Raw genomic sequence first — 25,204 nt, 5'->3', positions numbered from 1 at the left:
GATCGGTAATCGCGTCAAAAAGTCATTCATATACGCTGAGTACGGGCGAATGTATAAAAGCGCATGCGATCCTATGAAGGAGGCCTGAGACACAAATCACCCGACTCCACGACACCTAAACTATAAGCTCCATGACTTCTTATAGTTGGTGACAGGTGCCCTTTAAGGCCACTGGGAAGGGAGTTCTCTCAGTTCCTGGTCATGCGAGTGAGGGCACATTTTAGGCGGCTGCACAGTTTATAGAGCTGTGCCATTTCTGTCTGCAAGTGGCCCCGCTGATTTGATATTGATGACCTATCCTGCAGATAAGTCATCACTTGTATACTCCTGGAAGCCCCTCGAGGCTCCATTACATTGGTGGAACCACGAGTGTTTTTACTAGGCTTGTAGTAAAATGTGGCAAAAAAAAATGCAGGCAGTTTTGTAAAATGTACTTTTTGGTGCGTTTTTTATTGCAACCGAAATGCCCCGTGTGAATGAAGCCTTAAAGGTAACCCATCACCTCGGCATAGCACCATAAACTAAGTTTGGCTTGATGTATACTGCCATTGGCGTTTTTGTGTGCGCCCGCTGGAGCTGTAAAAACATATGAACGGGCGCAGAATTCTAACGTTTGTGCACCCGTTCAGATGGCCTGAGCCTGGCGCATATACGCTGAGCCCGCAATGCCATTGGGCAGGGGGGGGGAGTAGGGGGTGCAGTTTAGCTCTGCTATGCTGTTCTCCCCCTTCCCACCCCCTCGCTGTCTCTCTGTAAGGGGAGGAGGCGGGATGGGGCAGGAGCTAGTGTGCTAAGCTCCCGCCCCCTCTCCACCCCTTGTCACAGCCAGCAATGGGAGGGACAGGGCGGAGTTTAGCACCACCCCCTCCCATTGCAAACAGCCGGCAAGTTGCGGAGAAGAGGCATATATCTATATTACTCCCCAAATTCGCACCATTCACAACCTGATTGGTTGTTTGGATTTACTCATTCCCGGTGATTGGTTATTTGAGTTGGCTGATTCACGGTGATTGGTTGTTTATGTGGACTCGTGTAGAAGTGGGGAGTAAAAGGCTAATATGCGGAGAGGAGCAGGTAACTGGGTGGGAGTTTAGTAGTCACGCTGCTAAACTCCCACCTACCTCCCTTCTCCGGCAGCTGTCATAGGCTCCCATAGGAGCCTATGCAGCCGCCACCGATGTAAAAGCACCCGGCCGAAATGCACTATCTTGACCGGGTGCACTGATGAGTTGTAAACAAATGCATCAGAGGGGCAGCGAATATCGGCCGGGCTGAAAACCCGGCTGATATACACCCATGTGAACCCAGCCTTATGGTGCTGTTCCTGTAGGTGATGGGGAGTTGGGGGATGTAGTTTTTATACTCTCCTGCTCCCAAGTGGTGTCCGCCGGTGAAGATCACGCACTGCATGAAAATGCGACTCTTCTCTGAGCCATACAAGTCTATGAGAGAGCGGCGCACGTGACTCAGAAGAGTCATATCATCGTGCCCACAGCGATCTTCACCACTTGGAAGCGGGGGAGTATAAAAATTACATCTCCGGCTCCCCATCAACCACAGGAACAGCACCATAAGGCCTTTTTCACATGACCGTATATATGCAGCTAATTTAGCTGTATGAAGAACCCGCAACCATCTGAAGCATTGGATTCCAATGTATCCATTCAGATGAGCGATTGATTCAGATTGTCCCGAGAATAATAGTACAACGGTGAACGACTTTATACGGCGCATGAAAAGATAGGCCTTGCCCTATCCTCTGCCAAGATACACTGAAGACTCCCGTAGACTTCTATCGGAGCTATTTTTCATTCACGCGATTTAAAGAGGTGATCCGTCAAGCCTAAAAAGCGCACAGTCGTGTGAATGAGGCCTCACTTAGTTGATGGTGCTAATTGTGACGCGATGGGTTCCCTTTAAGAACTTGTGCAATCCCATATTCAGTATCTGCAGGCCCTAATCACACAGTCTGGCATGGTTTATAGCGCTGTACTTTCTGGTTTTGAGACATTCCCGTACAGGCGGCGCGGCTGTAAACGTGATGAAGCAGAACTATAAAGGGCTTGTCTGGAGTCACAGCGGCCGCGTCACACGGGCTGATAGCACAACAATAGGCGCTCGCTTCTGTGTAGAGCATTCATACAATCTCAGCGACTGGTCACATCAGCAGAGAGCGAGTGATGACTATATGCTAATTATCTGCATTGTGAGATATGCCATACCCTCCTCCATACTACACCGAGAAATGTTCATGACTGTTCCTGTCGCTTAGATACACCGAGTGCCGAGAAGTCGTTGCACTGCCTCACACCTAGGACTATTAATGCCGGACTTTTAAGGCGCCTTCACGTGGGCCGTGTCTTATGGCGACTTTCCAGAGCGAAAGTTGGCATGAATACAGGGCAAACCCGCAGAGTCCACATCCGCACCTAAATGCTGTTCATTTTACTGCGGTTGAATTGCAAAGGTTGAGATCCGCGGTGTAATTTAACATGCGGCAGATTTAGGATCCGCAGTGGATTTTGAATAAATTGCGCGATTTTCTTGCTTTTCAATGGTCTCATGTTGCAAGTTTTGCAAACCGCAGCGTGTCCTACCTTTCGTTTTGCCCTTTTTTTTTTTTAATCGCCCATGTTTCCCTATGGAGACTTTGTTTTATCACATCACAATGCATGAACTTGCGATTTTCGTGCGACACGTTTTCCACTTTAGAAACTTCTATTGTCTATCGCGAGAAAAACGTGTGAGAAAATCGCAAGCAGCAGCCATGTTTTTCCAAGAAAAAGCATTGCTGACTCTCAGACGTCTCATAAGCAAAATTGCGATATTGACGTAATTTTCTCATTGCGATATCGCAGTCGCTACTGTGAAGGAGCCCTTGGGCCGGGTGCATGCTACCTACGTGTGCGACTTGTGCTCGAGAGGCTCCCATCTGAGCGTACACGGGCAAGGACAGCACAAGCCTCATATGCATCAGCATGTCCCACTGCTCGGCCTTGATATGGACAGGAATAGGAAAAAGGACACACAGTGATTCTTTAACACCGACTAGAGGTCCCAGGGAAAAATAAAATGTTAATTAACCCATTTCTTTCCCCGTGTGAGTTCTGCCCAAAATGTGACTGTTCCCAGCAAGAGAAACCAAGTGATCTTGTAGATATGATGCATTTTACTGGCCAACAAAAATACATAATGTTACAGCGAGCTTTCCGACCTCTCAGGCATAGAAGAGCCCTGAGTGGGTCTGAAAGCTCGCTGTAACATCATGTATTTTTGTTAGCCATTAAAAGGTCTCATATCTACAAGATTAGGCTGCCTGTCCAAGGGTGTTACGGATCTTCACCACCCGGGGGCAGGAGCCAGCTGACGGATCTCCGCGGTGAGCCTGACAGATAGGCTCACCGCTGAGAATCGCGGCAATTCGCAGCATGCAGCAATTTGCCTGCCGCGAGCGGAGAATCGCAATGATTCTCCGCTCGTGGACAGGAGGCTGCGCTTTGCATAGCAACGCTATGGAAAACGTGCATTGCATTCCTCGTGGCCAGATCATCGCCGCGGGGAACGCAATCCAAAAACGCCCGTGGACAGGCAGCCTTACTTGGCTTCTCTTACTGAAAACAATCACATTTTGCGCTACTGGCTAACACGGTGCTAAACGTAGTTCTGTCCATCTCAGACTTGGATACAACTCCTACATGAAAATCGCTCGTGTAAATACAGCCTTAGGCCGGCTTCATACGGACATATGTGCAATTGCGCACGCCAACGTTTTTGCTCTATGAATGAGGCATTTCAGCGTATTTTACCTGCCCGCAGAGTATGTACATTTGCGCACGGGACACAAAGACGCATCGATTGAAATGGTTACTTCATCTGAGGAGTTGATTCTTTTTGCAGCGGAAATACAGTTTTTCACACATTTCTTTGCGCATTTGCGCACACCCTATTGACTTCTTTGGCGACCTTTGTTGCACAAATACGCAGAAAGATATAACATGTTCTCTCCTTTGGCCAAAATGCGCACACAAAATACGTGGATGAGAATGAACCCATTGAAATTACTGGTCCAATCCACTGCGTATTGCGCGCGCAAATATGTCCGTGTAAAGCCAGTATTTCTTTAGAGCCCCGCTCTGGAGGCCATCATGGCAAATAGCAGTATATATAATATATATATTAGTTCTTCCCGCTCCCCCCGATATAGGGAACATGATGAGGCAGATTGGTGATGGGATGCAAAGAACTGGACCGCAGAACGCTGGTTTGATGCACGAAATATTAAAAACTTTTATTTTAACAGTCCAACTTTTCTTTGAAAGGCGCTTGGCTAATAGGTAGAGGTTACACCATAGGTGAGCAACCTCGGAGGTCGCCTATTCCACGGCCTAGCTGCAATGATCAGCAAGATCCCCTGCAGTTTCAAAAGTCAGCTATAGCCTAGTGTTGCAGGACTGTATGGGGGTCTCGGGGTTATTAACCACTTCAGGACTGCTCATAGGCTAAAAACATCCAGGCAGTCCTTATCAATTTCTGCAAGGATCCCCCTAGAGTCCCCCACTGTGCAGGAGCTCGGGGTCTGATGACAGCTGAGATCACAGGGCTTTGCCTAGAGACCAATCAGCACGGTCTCCAGGCATGTGATGCTTGCGAAAAAGTTGCATTTGGGAATATTCTTCCAAATTTGAAAGAGTGCGGCTATATCTATATGCCTCCTACCGTCCAGAGAAAATATAAAGGGGAGTTAAAAAAAATGATGCTGACAGAACGTGGGCGCAGGGTAAATGTGATTTATTAACTCATGTTGTGTCGTGTCACTATCTGTATTACAAGCAGAGATTGTCACATTTTGAGATGCCGCTGTGGTGTTAGAGGGGCGTTCCATACAAATATTATTGGTGACCTATCTTCCGGATAGATCCTCAATAGTTGATCAGTTGGAGTCCGCTACCCGGGATCAGCTGGCTTGGGGGGCAAGTGGTTAAAAGGGTTTGCAGGAGAGGCCATCAATAGCTGATCAGCTGGGGTTCAACGCTTGGGTCCCCAGTTGATCAGCTGATTGGGTACCCGCTGTCAACGTAGCAATACACAGGGGTAGGAATGGAAACAGCTAGCGCCGACCACTGTGTAGTGTCCGCTGCTTGTAATTACAGGTCCAATTCCTATTAAAATCAATGAGAGCTGTGCATGCGATTGCTAGCGCCGGCCACTAAACAGGCGATGGAGCAACAGCTTCCACTCCTACCCTTGAATATTGCGGTGCTGGCAGTGGATGCCCAATTACATGATCGACTGGGGTCTCAAGCGGTGAACCCCAGCTGATCAGCTATTGATGGCCTCTCCTACAAACCCTTTTAACCACTTGCCTCCCAAGCCAGCTAATCAGTCGGGGTCCCGGGTAGCGGATTCCAACTGATCAACTGGTCATCAATAATATTTATACGGAACGCCCCTCTAACACCACAGCGGCATCCTGCAGATAGTCAGAAAAACGCAGGGCAACACCATATTTTGACCCGTGAATAGGCTGTATATTAATGGACCGAAATACGGAAATGCCCGTGTGAATATACCCACGAACCTTACTATAATTCTTGATATCACCTGTTGCGATAACTGAGTGGTCACCGCGAGCGTCACCTCTCCGCACTTTGTCGCGTTCTTAAAGGAACTGCATAATAGAGTATAACACAATACAAAGTAGTTACCCGCATACAAACAAAGGCGCTATATGGCGCAGCTATCTCACACCGCCATTACACAGCCGAGTCATCAGATACAGCAATTCCCTGTGTGACATATATAAAGTAATAAGGGGACTTCGGCTCTCATTTTTATTTGTAATCACCAGGAAATCGCCTTTCCTGCTCAGCCCCCAAGAGGTTCTGCAGCAGTAGAGCGGAGCTGTGGAGAGTGAGTGACTAGGAGGGAGAGGGGGCACTGCTCAGAGCGATGCCTCCTCCTCCTCCTCCTGCAGACAGGAGAATGTCAGCAGCCTGTGCAGTGTGCTCCCGGATCTGAAGCTGCTCCTGCTGGCACAGGGTCTCCTGCTCGGAGCGAGGGGCATCATGGAGTGCCAGGTGGACAGCTACAAAGGGAAAGACAAGTCTTCCATCATGAGGAAGAGAGCCGCTCTGCTGAGGAAGGGGTGCAGCTTTGAGATTCAGAGGTAAGTGCTCCTATTAACCCTCTCAGAACACTCATCTGCCCCCAGGAATGGGCTACACAGACCACCGGCGCAAATCATGACCTGGTTTGGATGCCAATTTTACACTACGGAAAATATGCCCCATTTTCGCTTCATGGGCATTTTTCCTTCTAGTGGGCACGGGGAATAGATGTGGAGACCACCACAAAGTTCCATAAACTGCCCTGATGCCATACCGACATCAAACGTAATGACCTCTGCTCTATAGGTGGCAGCTGCTGCAGAACCTCTTGTTTCTGTACATTATCACAAATTACCAGTCCAGGAAGATGTGACGGGAGTAACTCCAGGACGGTGCGTGTCCGGAGGACTGGGAGCTGGATAAAAGGAACCAGTATGGGGAAAGGGGGTCCTGGAAAAGTGGAGGACTACTCCAGCTGCTTTACCGTGTGACCTGGGGCAGTCCCCGTACTGACGGTCAGCGGGCGGTCATATCCCCAGTCATTAAGTCTGTTGCTTAGAACCCCACAATGATGGTGCTTGTTATGTACTGACACCCCCATACTCCCCCGGCGTCATGTTCTGGGGGACTGGCACCCAGGGTCACTAAAAAGCAGTAGATCCTCAGTAGACATCAGAAAAGCTGTGTGACCACCACCATGGCCGTATGAAAGGAGACATATGGGCAGAATTACCTTCACGACCCTTACAGAGCTGTACTCCCATCTTACAAGCCCCCCTGATATAACGGATTAAAATGAGCGATAACTATATGGGGGGCAATAGACATCATCTATAGCAAAAAGGGATGGATCTCGATCATATATCTGCAGTGGGGGGCGCTCATGAGAGCCATAGTGGCACTAGCCTCCTGACCACATCCACTTGGACCTCCATTCATTCTTTTCCCACGGCACAAGAGCGTGGCTTTATATGATATACCTGTATATAATAGACAGGAGCGCGGCTTTATACGATGCACCTGGATATAAGGGACAGGAGCACGGCTCTATACGATGCACCTGGATATAAGGGACAGGAGCACGGCTTTATACGATGCACCTGGATATAAGGGACTGGAGAGCAGCTTTATATAATAGATTGGAAATTAGGAGCTCAGCTGTATAGGATGCACGCAGATATGAAGGATGGACAGGCAGCTCTATATGATGTATTGGATATAAGGGATGTACCTGGCTATAAGGGACAGGAGCATGGCTTTATACGATGCACCTGGATATAAGGGACAGGAGCACGGCTTTATACGATGCACCTGGATATAAGGGACAGGAGCACGGCTTTATACGATGCACCTGGATATAAGGGACAGGAGCACGGCTTTATACGATGCACCTGGATATAAGGGACAGGAGCACGGCTTTATACGATGCACCTGGCTATAAGGGACAGGAGCACGGCTTTATACGATGCACCTGGCTATAAGGGACAGGAGCACGGCTTTATACGATGCACCTGGATATAAGGGACAGGAGCACGGCTTTATACGATGCACCTGGATATAAGGGACAGGAGCACGGCTTTATACGATGCACCTGGATATAAGGGACAGGAGCACGGCTTTATACGATGCACCTGGATATAAGGGACAGGAGCACGGCTTTATACGATGCACCTGGCTATAAGGGACAGGAGCACGGCTTTATACGATGCACCTGGCTATAAGGGACAGGAGCACGGCTTTATACGATGCACCTGGATATAAGGGACAGGAGCGCGGCTTTATACGATGCACCTGGATATAAGGGACAGGAGCACGGCTTTATACGATGCACCTGGATATAAGGGACAGGAGCACGGCTTTATACGATGCACCTGGATATAAGGGACAGGAGCACGGCTTTATACGATGCACCTGGATATAAGGGTCAGGAGCACGGCTTTATACGATGCACCTGGATATAAGGGTCAGGAGCACGGCTTTATACGATGCACCTGGATATAAGGGACAGGAGCATGGCTTTATACGATGCACCTGGATATAAGGGACAGGAGCACGGCTTTATACGATGCACCTGGATATAAGGGACAGGAGCACGGCTTTATACGATGCACCAGGATATAAGGGACAGGAGCACGGCTTTATACGATGCACCTGGATATAAGGGACAGGAGCACGGCTTTATACGATGCACCTGGCTATAAGGGACAGGAGCACGGCTTTATACGATGCACCTGGATATAAGGGACAGGAGCACGGCTTTATACGATGCACCTGGATATAAGGGACAGGAGCACGGCTTTATACGATGCACCTGGATATAAGGGACAGGAGCACGGCTTTATACGATGCACCTGGATATAAGGGACAGGAGCACGGCTTTATACGATGCACCTGGCTATAAGGGACAGGAGCACGGCTTTATACGATGCACCTGGATATAAGGGACAGGAGCACGGCTTTATACGAAGCACCTGGATATAAGGGACAGGAGCACGGCTTTGTATAATAGATTGGAAATTAGCTCAGCTGTATAGGATGCACGCAGATATAAAGGATGGAAGGGCAGCTCTACTCGATATATTGGATATAAAGGATGGGAGTGCAGCTTTATACGATGTACCGGGTTAATAATAATAAACTTTATTTGTATAGCGCCAACATATTCCGCAGTGCTTTTTAAAGGACGGGAGTGCAGTTTTATAAGATGTAACTTGTTATAATGGATGAGCGCACGGCTCTATACAATGTACATGGATATAAGGGACAGGAGCGTGGCTTTATGTGATGCATCAGGATATAAAGGATTGGAGTGCGACTTTATACGATGCACTTAAAGCTGCCTTCACACGGGGGGGGCGCTATAATCGCACGAGATTTGTGCGTTTTGAGACGCACAAATCTCGCACATGAGTGATGTTTTCCCGTATGGCACCATGGGAAACAAATCGCAGCATGTTCTATCGGGCTGTGTGATCTCGCATCGCAGCGCCCATTGTTTTCAGTGGGTGCCAGCCTCACTAAAAGCAATTGGAGAAACTCCACAATCCTCTGCTGCGGGCGCGCCGGAGGATCCCTGCATCCCTGAAGTGATGCGCGGTTGTATTGCCATGAAAACGCCTCGCATCCATGGGGATTTCACATGATTGGGGAGCGCGAAATGGGGGCGGGATTCACAGCCCGATACCGCATTCGCCCATGTGAAGTTAGACTAAGGGTGCCTTCACACTTCAAGGCACCCTTCACACTTCTAATGCTAAAAACGCATCGCACAAAAATCGCAACTTTGTGCTTTTTTTTAATTTTTGCGCAATGCGCTTTTAACATTAGAATGTCCTATTTACATTTCCGTTAAAAACAAACGCAGCGATATCGCGATCGCAAATGTAAAGGCAACCTAAGGGATAGGATCAGAGCTTTATATGATGTATTGGATATAAGGGACAGGGGCGCAGCTTTATATCATGCACCTGGATATAAGGGATGGGAGCATAACTGTATACAATGCAACTATATATAAGGGACCGGAGTGCGGCCATATACTATGTATTAGATATATGGGACAGAAGCGCTGCTTTATATCGGACATTGGATATTAGGACCGGGAGTGCGGCTTTATATGATGCACCTAGATTTAAAGGGAATGAATCTGTCAGCTCAGTCATGCTGTCCAAACTGCAGGTCGCGGTTTATAGAGCCGGAGGAACGAAGAAGATTGATATAGAGTTTTAAGGGAAAAGATTCAGCAAACTTATGTTTTATTCATTGACTTCTCCGCTCATTCTGCGCTGAGCAGCCCAATGTGCGGTCCTACCAGTGACTGACAGCTCCCCCTGTATGTACAGTCATGCACAGACAGCTGTCAGTCACTGGTAGGACCGCACATTGGGCTGTTCAGCGCAGAATGAGCGGAGACGTCAATGAATAAAATATAAGTGTCTTTCCCCATAAGGCCATGTTCACATCGGCATTAGGAACCTCCGCTTAGAAGTCCTTCGTAGATCCAGCGCAAAATGCCAAAAGAAAAAGTCCCGCACCAAGGACTTTTCATCCAGTTAGATGCTGGACAGCTGAACGGGGACCAATCGGACATGATTATGGTCCGCTCAGTTCCATCGTAAAACGGATCCGTTCAGCCAAGGGATTCCCCTGACATGCTTAGTACGCCCGAACGCAGATGTGAACATAGCCCAAAACTAAATATGAGTCTCAGCGCCTCCTGCTCTATAACTGCTGCCTGCAGTGTGGACAGCGTGTTCAACTGACAGATTACCTTTAAAGGGTCTTTCCATAACTTCTCATTGCTTCACTAGAACTCTGTCCTTCCCGGTTGCTGCTCACCAGGACATGTGACCGCTGCAGCCAATCAGTGGCTAAAGACGGTCACTGCTGCTGCCAGTGATTGGCAGCAACAGTCATATGTCCTGGACAGCAGCAACCAGGAAGGACGGAGTGGCTGTCAAGACAGTTGTAAGTGGCGGGGAAATACCTGTAAGGGATTGGAGCGCAGCTTTATACGATGCACTCGGATATAAGGGACGGGAGAGCGGCTTTATATGATGTACTCGGATATAAGGGATGGGAGAGCGGCTTTATACGATGCACTCAGATATAAGGCATGGGAGAGCGGCTTTATACGATGCACTCGGATATAAGGGATGGGAGAGCGGCTTTATACGATGCACTCGGATATAAGGGATGGGAGAGCAACTTTTTTATGATGTACTGAGATATAAGGGATGGGAGAGCGGCTTTATACGATGCACTCGGATATAAGGGATGGGAGAGCGGCTTTATATGATGCACTCAGATATAAGGCATGGGAGAGCGGCTTTATACGATGCACTCAGATATAAGGCATGGGAGAGCGGCTTTATACGATGCACTCGGATATAAGGGATGGGAGAGCGGCTTTATACGATGCACTCGGATATAAGGGATGGGAGAGCGGCTTTATATGATGCACTCAGATATAAGGCATGGGAGAGCGGCTTTATACGATGCACTCAGATATAAGGCATGGGAGAGCGGCTTTATACGATGCACTCAGATATAAGGCATGGGAGAGCGGCTTTATACGATGCACTCAGATATAAGGCATGGGAGAGCGGCTTTATACGATGCACTCAGATATAAGGGATGGGAGAGCGGCTTTATATGATGCACTCAGATATAAGGGATGGGAGAGCGGCTTTATATGATGTACTCAGATATAAGGGATGGAACAGCGGCTTTATACGATGCACTCAGATATAAGGGATGGGAGAGCGGCTTTATACGATGCACTTAGATATATAAGGGATGGGAGAGCGTCTTTATTCGATGCACTCAGATATATAAGGGATGGGAGAGCGGCTTTATATGATGTACTCAGATATAAGGGATGGGAGAGCGGCTTTATACGATGCACTCAGATATAAGGGATGGGAGAGCGGCTTTATACGATGCACTTAGATATATAAGGGATGGGAGAGCGGCTTTATATCATGCACTCAGATATAAGAGATGGGAGAGCGGCTTTATATCATGTACTCGGCTATAAGGGATGGGAGAGCAACGTTATACGATGCACTGCAGTATAAGGGAATTGACCGGGGCTTTCTAGGATGCATTGGCATGTAAGCGATGGGAGAGCAGCTTTAAGTGATGCACCCAGATATAAGGGATGGGAGAGAGGCTTTATATGATGCACTCAGATATAAGGGATGGGAGAGAGGCTTTATATGATGCACTCAGATATGAGGGATGGGAGAGCGGCTTTATATGATGCACTCAGATATAAGGGATGGGAGAGCGGCTTTATATGATGTACTCGGATATAAGGGATGGGAGATCGGCTTTATACGATGCACTCAGATATAAGGCATGGGAGAGCGGCTTTATACGATGCACTCAGATATAAGGCATGGGAGAGCGGCTTTATACGATGCACTCAGATATAAGGCATGGGAGAGCGGCTTTATACGATGCACTCGGATATAAGGGATGGGAGAGCGGCTTTATACTATGTACTCAGATATAAGGCATGGGAGAGCGGCTTTATACGATGCACTCGGATATAAGGGATGGGAGAGCGGCTTTATACGATGCACTCAGATATAAGGGATGAGAGAGCAACTTTATATGATGTACTCAGATATAAGGGATGGGACAGCGGCTTTATACGATGCACTCAGATATAAGGGATGGGAGAGCGGCTTTATATGATGCACTTGGGATATAACGGATGGTAAAGCGGCTTTATACGATGCACCCGTATATAAAGGACGGGAACGCGTTTTTTTACGATGCACCCTGATATAAAGCCACACTTCTGTCCCGTAGATCTGAGTGCATCAAATAAAGCCGTGCTTCCATACCTTATATCTGAGTGCTTTGTATGTAGCCCAACTCACATCCCTTATATCCACGGCTTTATACGATGCACTCGGATATAAGGGATGGGAGAGCGGCTTTATATCATGCACTCAGCTATAAGGGATGGGAGTGCAATGTTATACGATGCACTCGGATATAAGGGATAGAAGAACAGCTATATATTATGCACTCGGATATAAAGGCTTTATGTTATGCACTTGTGTAGTGGCCCAGAGTTAATAGGGCCCCTCTATACGTGTGAATGCATTTGTCTTGTGCCTACGTGTTGTCAGTGACTTTTATGTTGCATGAATATGATGTGTATTGCATAACTGTTCTGGACTTGCAAGAGAGAAGACAGGAGAGTGCTGTTCTGCAAGTGAGCCACACAGACACCATCTGCTCTGTGTGATCCGGAATGGAAGAGGCTGAGAGGTATCCACCAGCCTGGTCCTGGTCCACTGGGCCTGCTTTACCCAGGAGATGCCAGTGTTACCCCTAAACACAGTGGGGGAGAGAGAGGAGCCGCCATGCAGTGTGGAGTGCCCGCCTTCCAAATGTGAGTGTTGACCAGTAGAGAGCTGGAGAGAGTGAAAGAGATTGGCCGGGAACAGAACCCCACAGATAACTGGGACTGTGGATTCGTCTGTCATCCTGTGAATCCTCCCTGTCGCACCACTTTGTGTTCTGCACCATTTTCCTGCTGGCGTGTAAATACTACTGTTGGACTTTAAATAGTTTTCCTCAACTCAACGAGCACCGCCAACTGTTCCCGGCTTTGCTTTGAAGAGTTTCTCTAAGGGTTGTGCTGGCTGGGATGCTAACCCTAGTGTGTTGCTGTGTGATTTGTGTTCTGTGTGCTAGTCTGTTCTGGTACCCTGTATTAACCCTTGAGGAATAGTCAGGACTATTGAGGGTTCCAGCGCAGGGCCGCCTTTATCAAGGCGATCGCCTTGCTTATTAGGTAGGGTCCCGCCATTCTCCCTGCAGCTTGGGGTCAGTTGTCTTGCTAGTGTAGGGACCCGCAAGACAATGAGAAGCCTTGATGGTGGCTTGCGGGCGTAAGTATTTTGGCCAATATACGAACCAATACCTCATACTTTTATAGCTATAACATCTGCTTATGTGTACAGGTATGCATGGCGAGTGCGTGTCGTCAGTTGGTTCCCGTTTGTGTCTTCTGCCAGTACGTCCAGTCTGAGTCCGTTTCCTGACACTGTTCCTGGTGGTCCATAACCCCTTCTGGGTCACGTTCGTGTGGGCCCGGTGTTTGTTTGCCCACACGAACATAAAAGTTTTCCTGTGTGTGTGGACTACTTATTTCAACCTGCTGGAGTTCACAGTAGAGGATGGAACGGTGGCATCACGAGTGACAAACGACTTTCAGGTAAACCACTACTTGGGTTACCCCTGTGAAACTTCCCTAGCAGTAACTTGGACGGGTCCCGTGCTACCCCCAGTGGGGGAGATGGTAAAGCTCCGTGACAAGGCCTCAATCTACCCCGCTGTCTCCTCGACTGTGAGCCCGCTCCTCGGATGCTGCACTTGGATATAAGGGACAGGAGAGCAGCTTAATATGATGCACTTGGATATAAGGGACAGGAGAGCAGCTTTATATTATGCACTTGGATATAAGGGACAGGAGAGCAGCTTTATATTTTGCACTTGGATATAAGGGACAGGAGAGCAGCTTTATATTATGCACTTGGATATAAGGGACAGGAGAGCAGCTTTATATTATGCACTTAGATATAAGGGATAGGGGAGCGGCTTTATATTATGCACTTGGATATAAGGGATGGGAGAGCAGCTTTATATTATGCACTTAGATATAAGGGATGGGAGAGCAGCTTTATATTATGCACTTGGATATAAGGGATGGGAGAGCAGCTTTATATTATGCACTTAGATATAAGGGATGGGAGAGCAGCTTTATATTATGCACTTGGATATAAGGGACAGGAGAGCAGCTTTATATTTTGCACTTGGATATAAGGGACAGGAGAGCAGCTTTATATTATGCACTTGGATATAAGGGACAGGAGAGCAGCTTTATATTATGCACTTAGATATAAGGGATAGGGGAGCGGCTTTATATTATGCACTTGGATATAAGGGATGGGAGAGCGGCTTTATATTATGCACTTAGATATAAGGGATGGGAGAGCAGCTTTATATTATGCACTTGGATATAAGGGATGGGAGAGCAGCTTTATATTATGCACTTGGATATAAGGGATGGGAGAGCGGCTTGATACGATGCACTTGGATATAAGGGATGGGAGAGCGGCTTTATATTATGCAGTTGGATATAAGGGATGGGAGAGCGGCTTAATACGATGCACTTAGATATAAGGGACGGGAGAGAGGCTTTATATGATGCACTCGGATATAAGGGACGGGAGAGAGGCTTTATATGATGCACTCGGATATAAGGGACGGGAGAGAGGCTTTATATGATGCACTCGGATATAAGGGATGAGAGCACAGCTTATTATGATGCTCTCTGAGAAAATTGCATGGTAATTGGCAGTTACTGGACAGGGCATTCTGGGATTTGTAGTTTACCACAGAACGCTGTATTCTGTTGTCAGTAGTTCAGAGATTCAGAGGTTTTCACTCGTTGGCGAGGCTCACAGCGGTCATACAGCAGAGTCAGTGAGGTGTGTGGGGGTATATACAGTATTGTTGGGTCAGTGAGGCTTGTAGCAGTATACATGGAGGGGGTCTGTGAGGTGTCTGGTGGTTTGTAGACATATATATATATCTCATGAGGAGGAGAGCAGTGTGGCGGTATATAGTGGGGTGTCAGTGAGGCGTGTGGACAAGTTATTGAAATGTGTGATGCCATATAGTGGGTGGGTCAGTGAGGCGCGTGGTGGTATATTCTGGGAGGGGTTCAATGAGGCATGTGGAAGGGTCTGTGTAGCGGAATATTTTGGGGGCAGTCAGTGAGACATGTGGAAGGGTCATTGTAGCAGTATACATGGAGGGGGTCAGTGAGGTGCGTGGTGGTATATTCTGGGAGGGGGTCAATGAGGCATGTGGAAGGGTCTGTGCAGCGGAATATTTTGGGGGCAGTCAGTGAGACATGTGGAAGGGTCATTGAGGCGTGTAGTGGTATATATGAAGAGGGGTCAGTAAGACGTGTGGCGGTATATAGTGGGGGATAGTCAATGAGGCGGAATATACTGCGGGGGATCAGTAAGGTGTGTGGAAGGGTCATTGAGACGTGTATTGGTATATATAGTGAAGGGGGGGGGTGCAGTGAGGTGTGTGGCGGCATATCCTGGGGGATGGGGGGTCAGTGAGGTGTTTCGAGGGGTTATTGAGGTGTATAGTGGTGTATATATATAGTAGGGGTGTCAGTGAGGTATGTGGCGGCATATACCGGGTTGTCAGCGAGGCGTGTGGCAAAATATCCTGGGGGCGGGTAGTGGTGGTCAGTGAGGCCTGTGGAGGGGTCATTAAGGCAGGCAGTGGTACATATAGTGTGTGTGTGTGTGGGGGAGGGGGGTCAGTGAGTCGCTTTTTCGCAAATACCGCATAGTCAGCGAGGTGTGTGGCGGAATATCCTCGGGGTGCTGGTCATTGAAGTGTGTGGAGGGGTCATTGAGGCGTGTAGTGGTATATATAGTGGCAGGGGGTCAGTGAGGTATGTGGCGGCATATACCAGGTGGTCAGCGAGGCGTGTGTCGCGGCATATCTTCGGGGTGGTGGTCGGTGAATTGCGTGGAGGGGTCATTGAGGCGTGTAGTGGTATATACAGTGGGGGGGCGGGCAGTGAGGCGTGTAGCGGCATATCCTAGAGGCGGGTAGTGGCAGTCAGTGGGGCGTGTGGAGGGGTCATTGAGGCATGTAGTGGTATATATAGTGGCAGGGGGTCAGTTAGGTATGTGGCGGCATATACCAGGTGGTCAGCGAGGCGTGTGTCGCGGCATATCTTCGGGGTGGTGGTCGGTGAATTGCGTGGAGGGGTCATTGAGGCGTGTAGTGGTATATACAGTGGGGGGGCGGGCAGTGAGGCGTGTAGCGGCATATCCTAGAGGCGGGTAGTGGCAGTCAGTGGGGCGTGTGGAGGGGTCATTGAGGCGTGCAGTGGTACAATATAGTGTGTGGGGGGGGGAGGGGTGTCAGTGAGTCGCGTTTTGGCATACGCCGCGTTGTCAGCGAGGTGTGTGGCGGCAAATCCTGGGGGTTGTCAGTGAGGCGTGTAGTGATATATGTACAGTGGGAGGGTCAGTGAGGCGTGTGGAGGGGTCATTGAGGCGTGTAGTAGAATATATAGTGGGGGATCAGTGAGGCGTGTAGTGGTATATATAGTGGGGGGTGGTCAGCGAGGCATATGGTGGTCGGTGAAGTGTGTGGAGGCGTCATTGAGTCGTGTAGTGGTATATATAGTGGCAGGGGGTCAGTGAGGCGTGTAGTGGTATATATAGTGGGGGATCAGTGAGGTGTGTCGTGGTATATATAGTGGGGGGTGGTCAGCGAGGCATATGGTGGTCAGTGAAGTGTGTGGAGGCGTCATTGAGTCGTGTAGTGGTATATATAGTGGCAGGGTGTCAGTGAGGTGTGTAGTGGTATATATATAGTGGGGGGTCATTGACGCATGCAGCGGTACATATACTGGGTGGTCAGTGGGGTGTGTAACAATTTATATTAGGTGGGTTGGGTGGGCAGTGAGGTGTGCGGCGGCATATACTGGGTGGTCAGCGAGGCGTGTGGCGGTATATATTGGAGTGGTGTATGAGGTCTACCCCTTCCGATGCGGTGACATTCCAGCGTATGCTCCCTGCTCACCGGCATCCTCAGTCCGCAGCCAACTTGTAATGTTGTAAAACCCACAGGAAGCGGAGGCGGACGCATTAGTGAAGATTATTAATTAATGGGAGCTCCGGAGCTGTAATTCCCTGGTCTGGAAGCTGCATTAACTGACATCAGCAGGTACAGAGCGCCGGACGTAATTCATGAACGTCATGTCATCTGGTAAATTTCATCTGTAAAAACCGGCAGAGGCTCAGTGCAAAGTGACTGATATGTGACACATCCCAGCTCGCCCCCTCGCTGCATGTATGTCCGTGCCCGAATGCTCTTACTGCAGGGCGCCAGGCTAAAGAGCAGCGGGGAGCCAGTGGCGTCTACAGCGAGGTGCAAACACAACGTTTATATACATACCGCATGTAATGTTATAGACATCCCATGTGCAGCGCCCGCGTCTCTCCGGATTGCCATGTGCAGCGCCCACATCTCTCTGGATTCCCATGTGCAGCGCCCACGTCTCTCCGATTCCCATGTGCAGCGCCCACGTCTCTCCGATTCCCTTGTGCAGCGCCCGCGTCTCTCCGATTCCCTTGTGCAGCGCCCGCGTCTCTCTGGATTCCCGTGTGCAGCGCCTGCGTATCTCCGATTCCCATGTGCAGCGCCCGCATCTTTCCGGATTCCCATGTGCAGCGCCCGCGTCTGTCCGGATTCCAATGTGCAACACCCGCGTCTCTCTGGATTCCCATGTGCAGCGCCCGTGTCTCTCCGATTCCCATGTGCAGCTCCCGCATCTCTCCGGATTCCCATGTGCAGCGCCCACGTCTGTCCAGATTCCAATGTACAGCGCCCGTGTCTGTCCAGATTCCAATGTGCAACGCCCGCGTCTCTCTGCATTCCCATGTGCAACGCCTGCGTCTCTCTGGATTCCCCTGTTCCATGCCCGTCTCTCTGGATTCCCATGTGCAACGCCCGCGTCTCTCTGCATTCCCATGTGCAACGCCCGCGTCTCTCTGCATTCCCATGTGCAACGCCCGCGTCTCTCTGCATTCCCATGTGCAACGCCCGCGTCTCTCTGGATTCCCATGTGCAACGCCCGCGTCTCTCCGGATTCCCATGTGCAACGCCCGCGTCTCCCCGCATTCCCATGTGCAACGCCCGCGTCTCTACGGATTCCCACGTGCAGCGCCTGCGTTTCTCTCCTGCTGACTCCATCTTTTTTACTTCTCGGACAGCGTTACCTGTCGATTCGGGTTCGTTCCCATGTGGCGGATTTGCTGCAGATTTTCAGTGTGGACTTTCCGAATGGAACATCCGCAGTATTTACAGTCGTCGCGTTGTGAATGAGCTTTTCAGAATCTCGCTCTCACGCTGCAGAGAAAACCCGCCCAAAATCCATTCAGAAATTGACGTGGCGCGTAATTTAAATCCACAGCATGTCGATAAACTGCAGTGGATTTATGTTGCATTTTCCACCCCTTCAAATGCAGGGGTGAATTCTGCACCAAAATTTGTATTAAAATTTGCCCCCAAACCCCATACCTAATAGTGCAGATTTTGATGTGGATGTTGCACCCTGTGTGAACATAACAATATGGTTCCCTGGCGGGGGGTGGCACGTATAGTGACACACGGATTTCTCTGCTCTCTCACTTAATGGATTCGATCAGCAGATGCAATAGAAACCAACGATCGGCAGAAATCCTCGGAATGACCAATAATGCCTAATAAGGGCAGCTGTCTTCTCCCCTTGTACGCAGGTAAACTCCCCCCTCCCTTTTTTTCAGTTTCCATAGAAGTCTATGGGAGCTTGCTGCGTATCACGTCAAAAGATAGGGCAAGACCTATCTTTTCACACGGCGTATAAAACTGGCGACCGAAGGGTCATATTTTACGCAGCAAAAAATCATTCACGTGAATGAATCCATTGAATTCCATTGCTGTACTTTTTGTGCGTGCAAAAAACCCTGCAGCCAATGTCGTGTACATTAAAATAGTTAATTAGCCTAATTAGTTTCATATGTTCTATTTCAATGCACAGGAAAATAACACATGCTGCGTATTTTATTGCACACGCAAACGATGTGCTTGTGAACGAACCCATTGAAGTCAATGTGTCCTATTTACTGCATGTTGCGCATGCAAATTTTTTGTGTGCAAATACATCCGAGTGAATAAGCCCTTAGGCCGGCTTCACATGGGCGCTAAATTCGTGCGAGATTTGTGCGTTGCGAGATACACAAATATGAACATGAGCGACGTTGGAAACAAATCGCGGCATGTTCTATCTTGTATGTGCTCTCGCAGCGCCCATTGTTTTCACTCGATGCAATGCGAGGTCTCCTATTATAAAATCACAGGCATGCGATATTGGTCTGATTTTCTCTGACGGATATTGCACCCACCAATGTAAATACAGCCTTAGGCTGGTCTCATCCGCGCAATCGATTCGTGGTAAAACGCGGGCATTGAAAGGCATGTATTTTCGAATTTTGCTTCACACTTGCAGATACGAATTTCCGTATTTCGTGAGCGGAAGAAAAATCTCACTGTCAATGGACGCGTGCAAGCTGCAGCCCATACGCAATTGACATTGCATCCGGGCTGTGGGTACCCCCATCATCACTAAGCAAGCCTGTGAACCTCTGCGGTCATGCGCAATACGGTAAAGTGACGTACGCAGAGTCACCGGCTGGAATCACTCAATCCACTGTGGGCCTCCCGTATACAAAATCCGACCCGCTCGTGATAGCCTGGCCTTAGAAAGTATATAGGAGTATATATAACATTTTGCTTGGGATATACATTTGGAGTCAGTGGATTACATGACTGATAAAAGAGGGTAGAGCGCCCCTTCCTGCACGGATCCATTATAGCGGCGGCACATATGTTGTCAATCTGTGGAGATGCCAGCTTTCATCACGAGATGCAGGAGGAATTTTTTTTTGTGACTGTCACAGCAAGACCTAGCTAGTCACAAATGGCGACAGGACTAGAAATTCTAATTGCCATTTGCAAATTTCTGGGCCCATTAGAGACCATTTTGGTCGCCATCTGGTAGTTTAGTTTTGTATTGTATGATAATTATCTATCCTTTCAGTAATTTAAGTAACTCGCCATGTTGAGCTTATACTGATATACAGCAGCCAGTGTACAAAGCAGAGCTGCAGTATAAAGCATGAGGGAGCAAGCAGCAGCCTGTCTGACTAGATAAGGTTTTCAGACTTAGTCCCATTCAGACAGCAGTATTTGGCTAGTACTTTGCATCATTATTTGTTTGCATCTCTTCTGTGTTTTGGACCCGCTCCAGGTTTTGGCTACAAACACTGCTCGTGTGAATGAGGCCCACGTCAGACCGCAGTAAACTCGCCGATGACAAGGTGATCTCTGCTGTCTTCGTGTAACCACAGATTTAGGCCGCTTTCAGACGAGCGCATTGTCACAGCTCCAGTATTTGATTAAGATTTGCCCAATAGAAAAACACGTTCATGTGAACGTACCCTTAGGATGTGCGCAAATCCACAGTGGCAAAACCCAGAGTACACGGTGAGAGATTTGTTGCGGGATTCACTTTCGGTGAGTTTGCTGCAGATTTCATCCTATACATTGTGATGTTAAATACTTGTGTCAAAAGAGACAGAGGTTATTACAGGAGGGATACCGTTATTGGCTAATCTGGGAAATAATACTTGCAAACTTTCAGAGCCTGCGTCAGGCAAGATAGCGCTTAGATAAACGTCTGGATGACTGTTCAGAATAAGCTGCTTTATGTGAACGTGAGGAATAACACTATATCTGCCCATTATATGACTTGTATCCTGCATTCATCACCAGTTTTCGCCTCTGCAGGCTTCATTTCTAATTCTCAGTCTTCCCTGAGCTGGTGGGTGTAGACTGCTGCTATGTCTGCAGCATACACTGCACACAGAGCAGCAGGATCTCTTTCTCTCTGTCTCTTAGCTGGTGGGTGTAGACTGCTGCTATGATGTTTCCATATACTGCATGCATAGGGGAGCAGGATCCCTTCTTCTTTATCTCTGAACTGGTAGGTCTAGACTGCTGCTACCACATCACGTCACCGCTGCTCACATACTTATTGGGTTGCAGCTGGATGCCACCCCACAGTGTTCCAATGCCTCTGCCCGCTTCCAGGGCTCTGCCCGTAGGGCTCATGTGAATTCAGCTGCTGTGATAAAGCCCCAGTTTTATTTTCCTGGGTTTGATCCTTCCCTCTTTTTGACCACCTGACTTCTGTGCTCCCTGACTTCGGCTCTGTATTCTGGCTACTGCCTGACCTGACCTTTGGCTCAGACCTCATTTATGCATCTGTGCAGATTTCAGTTTGTTTCCTGACTACGCCGTGTTCAGACCTAAGGGTACTGCACCTTGGGCCGCATAACTAGTACCATCTGTATGAATAATGGCTTGGGGACTAGAGTGTGGTGCCCCAGCGGCCACCTAGACATGAGGCCCATGCTGAGGAGCTGGCGGGATAGAGTTGGCACTTGTCACGGTGGCTCTTACCAGGCTCCTCCCCTGAGGGACGCACGCAACCTCGGCCCAAGTACTACTAGGCCTCTTCTAGGCAACGCTGGGACAGCGATTACCTGTATAAGTGTAGTAGACTGTAGACTTGTCACGCGTGACGCCACCATTCCTTCTCACCGGGGCATGTACTGGGTGGTTAAATGAAGGTCCGCACACACAGTTAACTTAAAGTACCTCAGTCCCTGGGAATCGGCAGAGACTTGAAAAACTTTACTTGCAGCTTGACAGCGAACAGCTTAGGACAGTAGACTGTGAGGTCAGGGAGGAGACACAGGATGACACCGGACTGACAGGCCACGTTATCTGTAAGGTACCGCTGCTAGAAGGGGAACACTCCGGAGGAGGATGGAGGTAGGAACACTCCACAGACACTCACTTGGTTCAGAACTTGGATCACTGCATGGCGGACTCTTCTCTCCACTCAGCTCTCACTCTCAGAAGAAGGTCCTGGCATAGGGGACATCAGGATACCTCTCCTCAGCCTCCATTCTCTTCACCACATGAGAGTTAAAGGTACCCCCATGTGGCCGGCACTCTCACTCCTCTCACTACCATTGAAGACCATGGACTCTCTCTACCACACCCCAATCACTCACATTTAGGCTGGGTTCACACGGGGCGGATTTGCCACGGAAATTCCGTGCAGCCAATTGTCAGGACTTGCTCATTACCAAATTGCCCCCAGCAGTCTTGTAGACAGTAGATGGAGCGGCAGTAGGCCTATAAGTCCACCATTCTGTTCAAGTGGGGGTACGGCCCCCTTCATTTATCGTTGTTGGTGGTCCCAGCGATTGGACACTTATCCCATGTCTTAAGTATAGATGATATGTCTTGTCCCTTTCAGTATTGCCCAGGTCTACACAAAGAGCCCATTGAATGTGCTTCAGCCGAGATAAGATGCCTGCTCCAGTATTAATATTTGATTACTGCTCCTACCTAATCTCTCCCTCTCGGCTTTTGTACTTGAGAAGATAAATAAGCGGCGGTTCCTCACGAAAGGCTACAATAACCTTGACAAGAAAGTTCACAAACTTTTCTCAGCTAAAGGCATAAAGGCGTTCTACCTCGTGTGCCTCCCCTTTCCGAACCTCGTATACTTTCTCTTACTTTGCAGATAACAGGTCTGAAGTTTGCTGCACTTGTATTTCAGCTCTGGAGGTCATCAGCGCTTATGTTCTGTCATCTGTTGGGTTCTCAGGATCTGCTACAAACAACCTGCAGATTGAACACTTCCTCCTTTATCCTCCATCGTTTCAGGCCTTTTATTTGGATGGGGTTTTCCCTGGAGATCCCGGTTTCTGGAAAATGTAGAGATGTTGTAAACATTATTGGCCCACTTGAATATTAATATTCCCATCTTGGCAAGCTAGTCCATATCCACAGTATAGGGGATAACTTACCAATCGGTGGCAGTCTGGGACCTTCACCAATCCTGAGAAATTGCCCCTGGCACGTCCCTAAATATTGACAGCATTGGCCGCGCATGTGCAGCACCGTACCATTCATTCAATGCGAACTACTAGAGGTAGTCGAATTCAAGCACTCGGCAATCTCCGGCTGTCCATTCACTTCAGTGGGACTTCTGGAGATCGCAGAGTACTTTAACTCGGCTATCGCTGGCTGTTTCATTGAAGCGAATGGTGTGCATGCGTGACCACCGCTGTCAAAACTTGGGGGGCAATTTCTCTGGATCGGTTGGGGATCCTGACGGTTGGACCCTATCCTGTGGATAGGGAATAACCTCCAAGATGGGATTGCTCCTTCAAGTTAATATGTTAAATATATCCTGACATAAGATGCTTATTGACACTCCTTGGATATGTAGAAGCTCAGATGTTTGATATAGGAGAACACAAGTCATAAAAAGGACAAAGTAAAAAGGATACAACATTGAGAACAATGCCAGGATGTGATTAATGGCGACAAAGTCAGACCAATCTGATCAATTAGAAATTAAGATCCTTTTAGATAAGCCAAGTTCTTGGCTCAATGTAACGAGTGTCAATCGACACTGATGTGCTGCCGACTGAATGATCAGCCGACGAACCGGCATTCGTTCGTTGGCTGATCATTGGTCCCTTTACATCGTCCAATTGTCAGGCAAACGAGTGCTCAGAAGAACATTTGGGCCTGACAGGCTGTCGGAGCAGACAAGAGATGCTATCACCATCAGTGGGTACAAGACCATCTCCAAAGGCCTTATCCAGACTTCAACAGTTCCGAATCTTATCAAGAAGTTTGCTACTCTTGGAACAGTTGAGCCTTCCAGGATATGGTGGAAGAAGGAAAATTAATGACAGCCTAAGAAAGAAACAACATCCAAAGAAATTAAGGCAGAGCTGTAGACCTCTGCAGTCATGGTGTAACGAGCCAAGGTCCTGGTAGGCAGGCAGGGGGAGTCGCAAAGCTCGGGTCATGTGCATGAGGTGGTTCTGGGTGGAGGGCGGCGTTCCCCTTGGAGTTGTGGAATTGTTCAACAATATACCCAGCTACCATCTACTGAGCACTGCTCCCTCTTAAAAGGTTCGGTTTGAAGGCAGACGTTGTGCTTCACTTCTGTGTATCGAGGTCCGATGCGGAGTATCCACCGCAATGTGCGTCCCATTTGTATCAGCGTTCTTCCTTCACCCCGGACAAAGGCCTACTCTATTTCTATATCCGGATCCGCTCTTCAAGAGGGAAACTCCTCCATCCTTGCCAAGCACCGTTCTCTTTAAGAAACGTTACCCAGCTTTACATCCTGTAGACAATAGTAAGAACATAATACGGAAAAATAACTCTTTTTAGCCCCCTCAGCAAATGCTATTAACAGGAAAAAACTAATTTCAAAATGCTTCATTTTGATTCCCGAAAAACGCAATAAAAGCGATTTTAAAAAGCCATATGTACCGCAATATGGTACCAATAAAAACCACAGCTCGGCACGCACAAAAGCAAGAGCTCCGTAGATGGAAAAATAAAAAAAAGTTATGGGACTTTGAATGCAGTGATGCAAAACAAGAAATATTTTCCAAAAAGGAGTTTTTATTATGCAAAAGTGCAAAGACCTAAAAAAAAACACAAAAATTGGTATTGTTGTAATTGTACCAACGCTGCAGAAAAAATACATCACGGTATGCTGTATACTTATAAGGCTAACTTCACACGGGCGAACGCGATATGGGGCCGTGAATCCCACCGCCATATCGTGTTTGCCATCAATGTGAAAATCTCATGGCAAAACAGCCTCGCATCACTTCAGGGGAAAAGGAAAGCTGGAAAAGATAGCGCATACAATGGGCATGCCGGCCGGCCACTTTTACGCACAGCCGGAAAAGATAGGTCTTGTCCTGGCTTATTGCCAGATTACGCAGCCGGTTCCCATAGACTCCTATGAGAGGCTATGAGAGCCGTCAGAAAAGGGGAGGGAGTTCAGAGTTGCTAAAGTCCCTCCCCTT

At 48.5% G+C, this 25,204-nt stretch overlaps 1 protein-coding gene across 1 annotated transcript in view; it reads left to right on the top strand.

Annotated features, from left to right (window-relative positions):
• The first annotated feature begins 6,065 nt into the window (after positions 1 to 6,065).
• GARNL3 (GTPase activating Rap/RanGAP domain like 3) overlaps positions 6,066 to 25,204 on the top strand; it is a 120,722-nt gene continuing 101,583 nt past the window's right edge. Inside the window, exon 1 of the mRNA XM_066580276.1 lies at positions 6,066 to 6,166. Coding sequence (XP_066436373.1) covers positions 6,066 to 6,166 — 101 coding nt within the window. The remainder of the gene's footprint in view (positions 6,167 to 25,204) is intronic.

This window comes from Eleutherodactylus coqui, chromosome 10 (genome assembly GCF_035609145.1).
Source record: "Eleutherodactylus coqui strain aEleCoq1 chromosome 10, aEleCoq1.hap1, whole genome shotgun sequence".
NCBI lineage: Eukaryota > Metazoa > Chordata > Amphibia > Anura > Eleutherodactylidae > Eleutherodactylus > Eleutherodactylus coqui.
The sequence above is the reverse complement of the archived record's forward strand: the minus strand, read 5'-3'. Positions and strand labels throughout refer to the sequence as shown.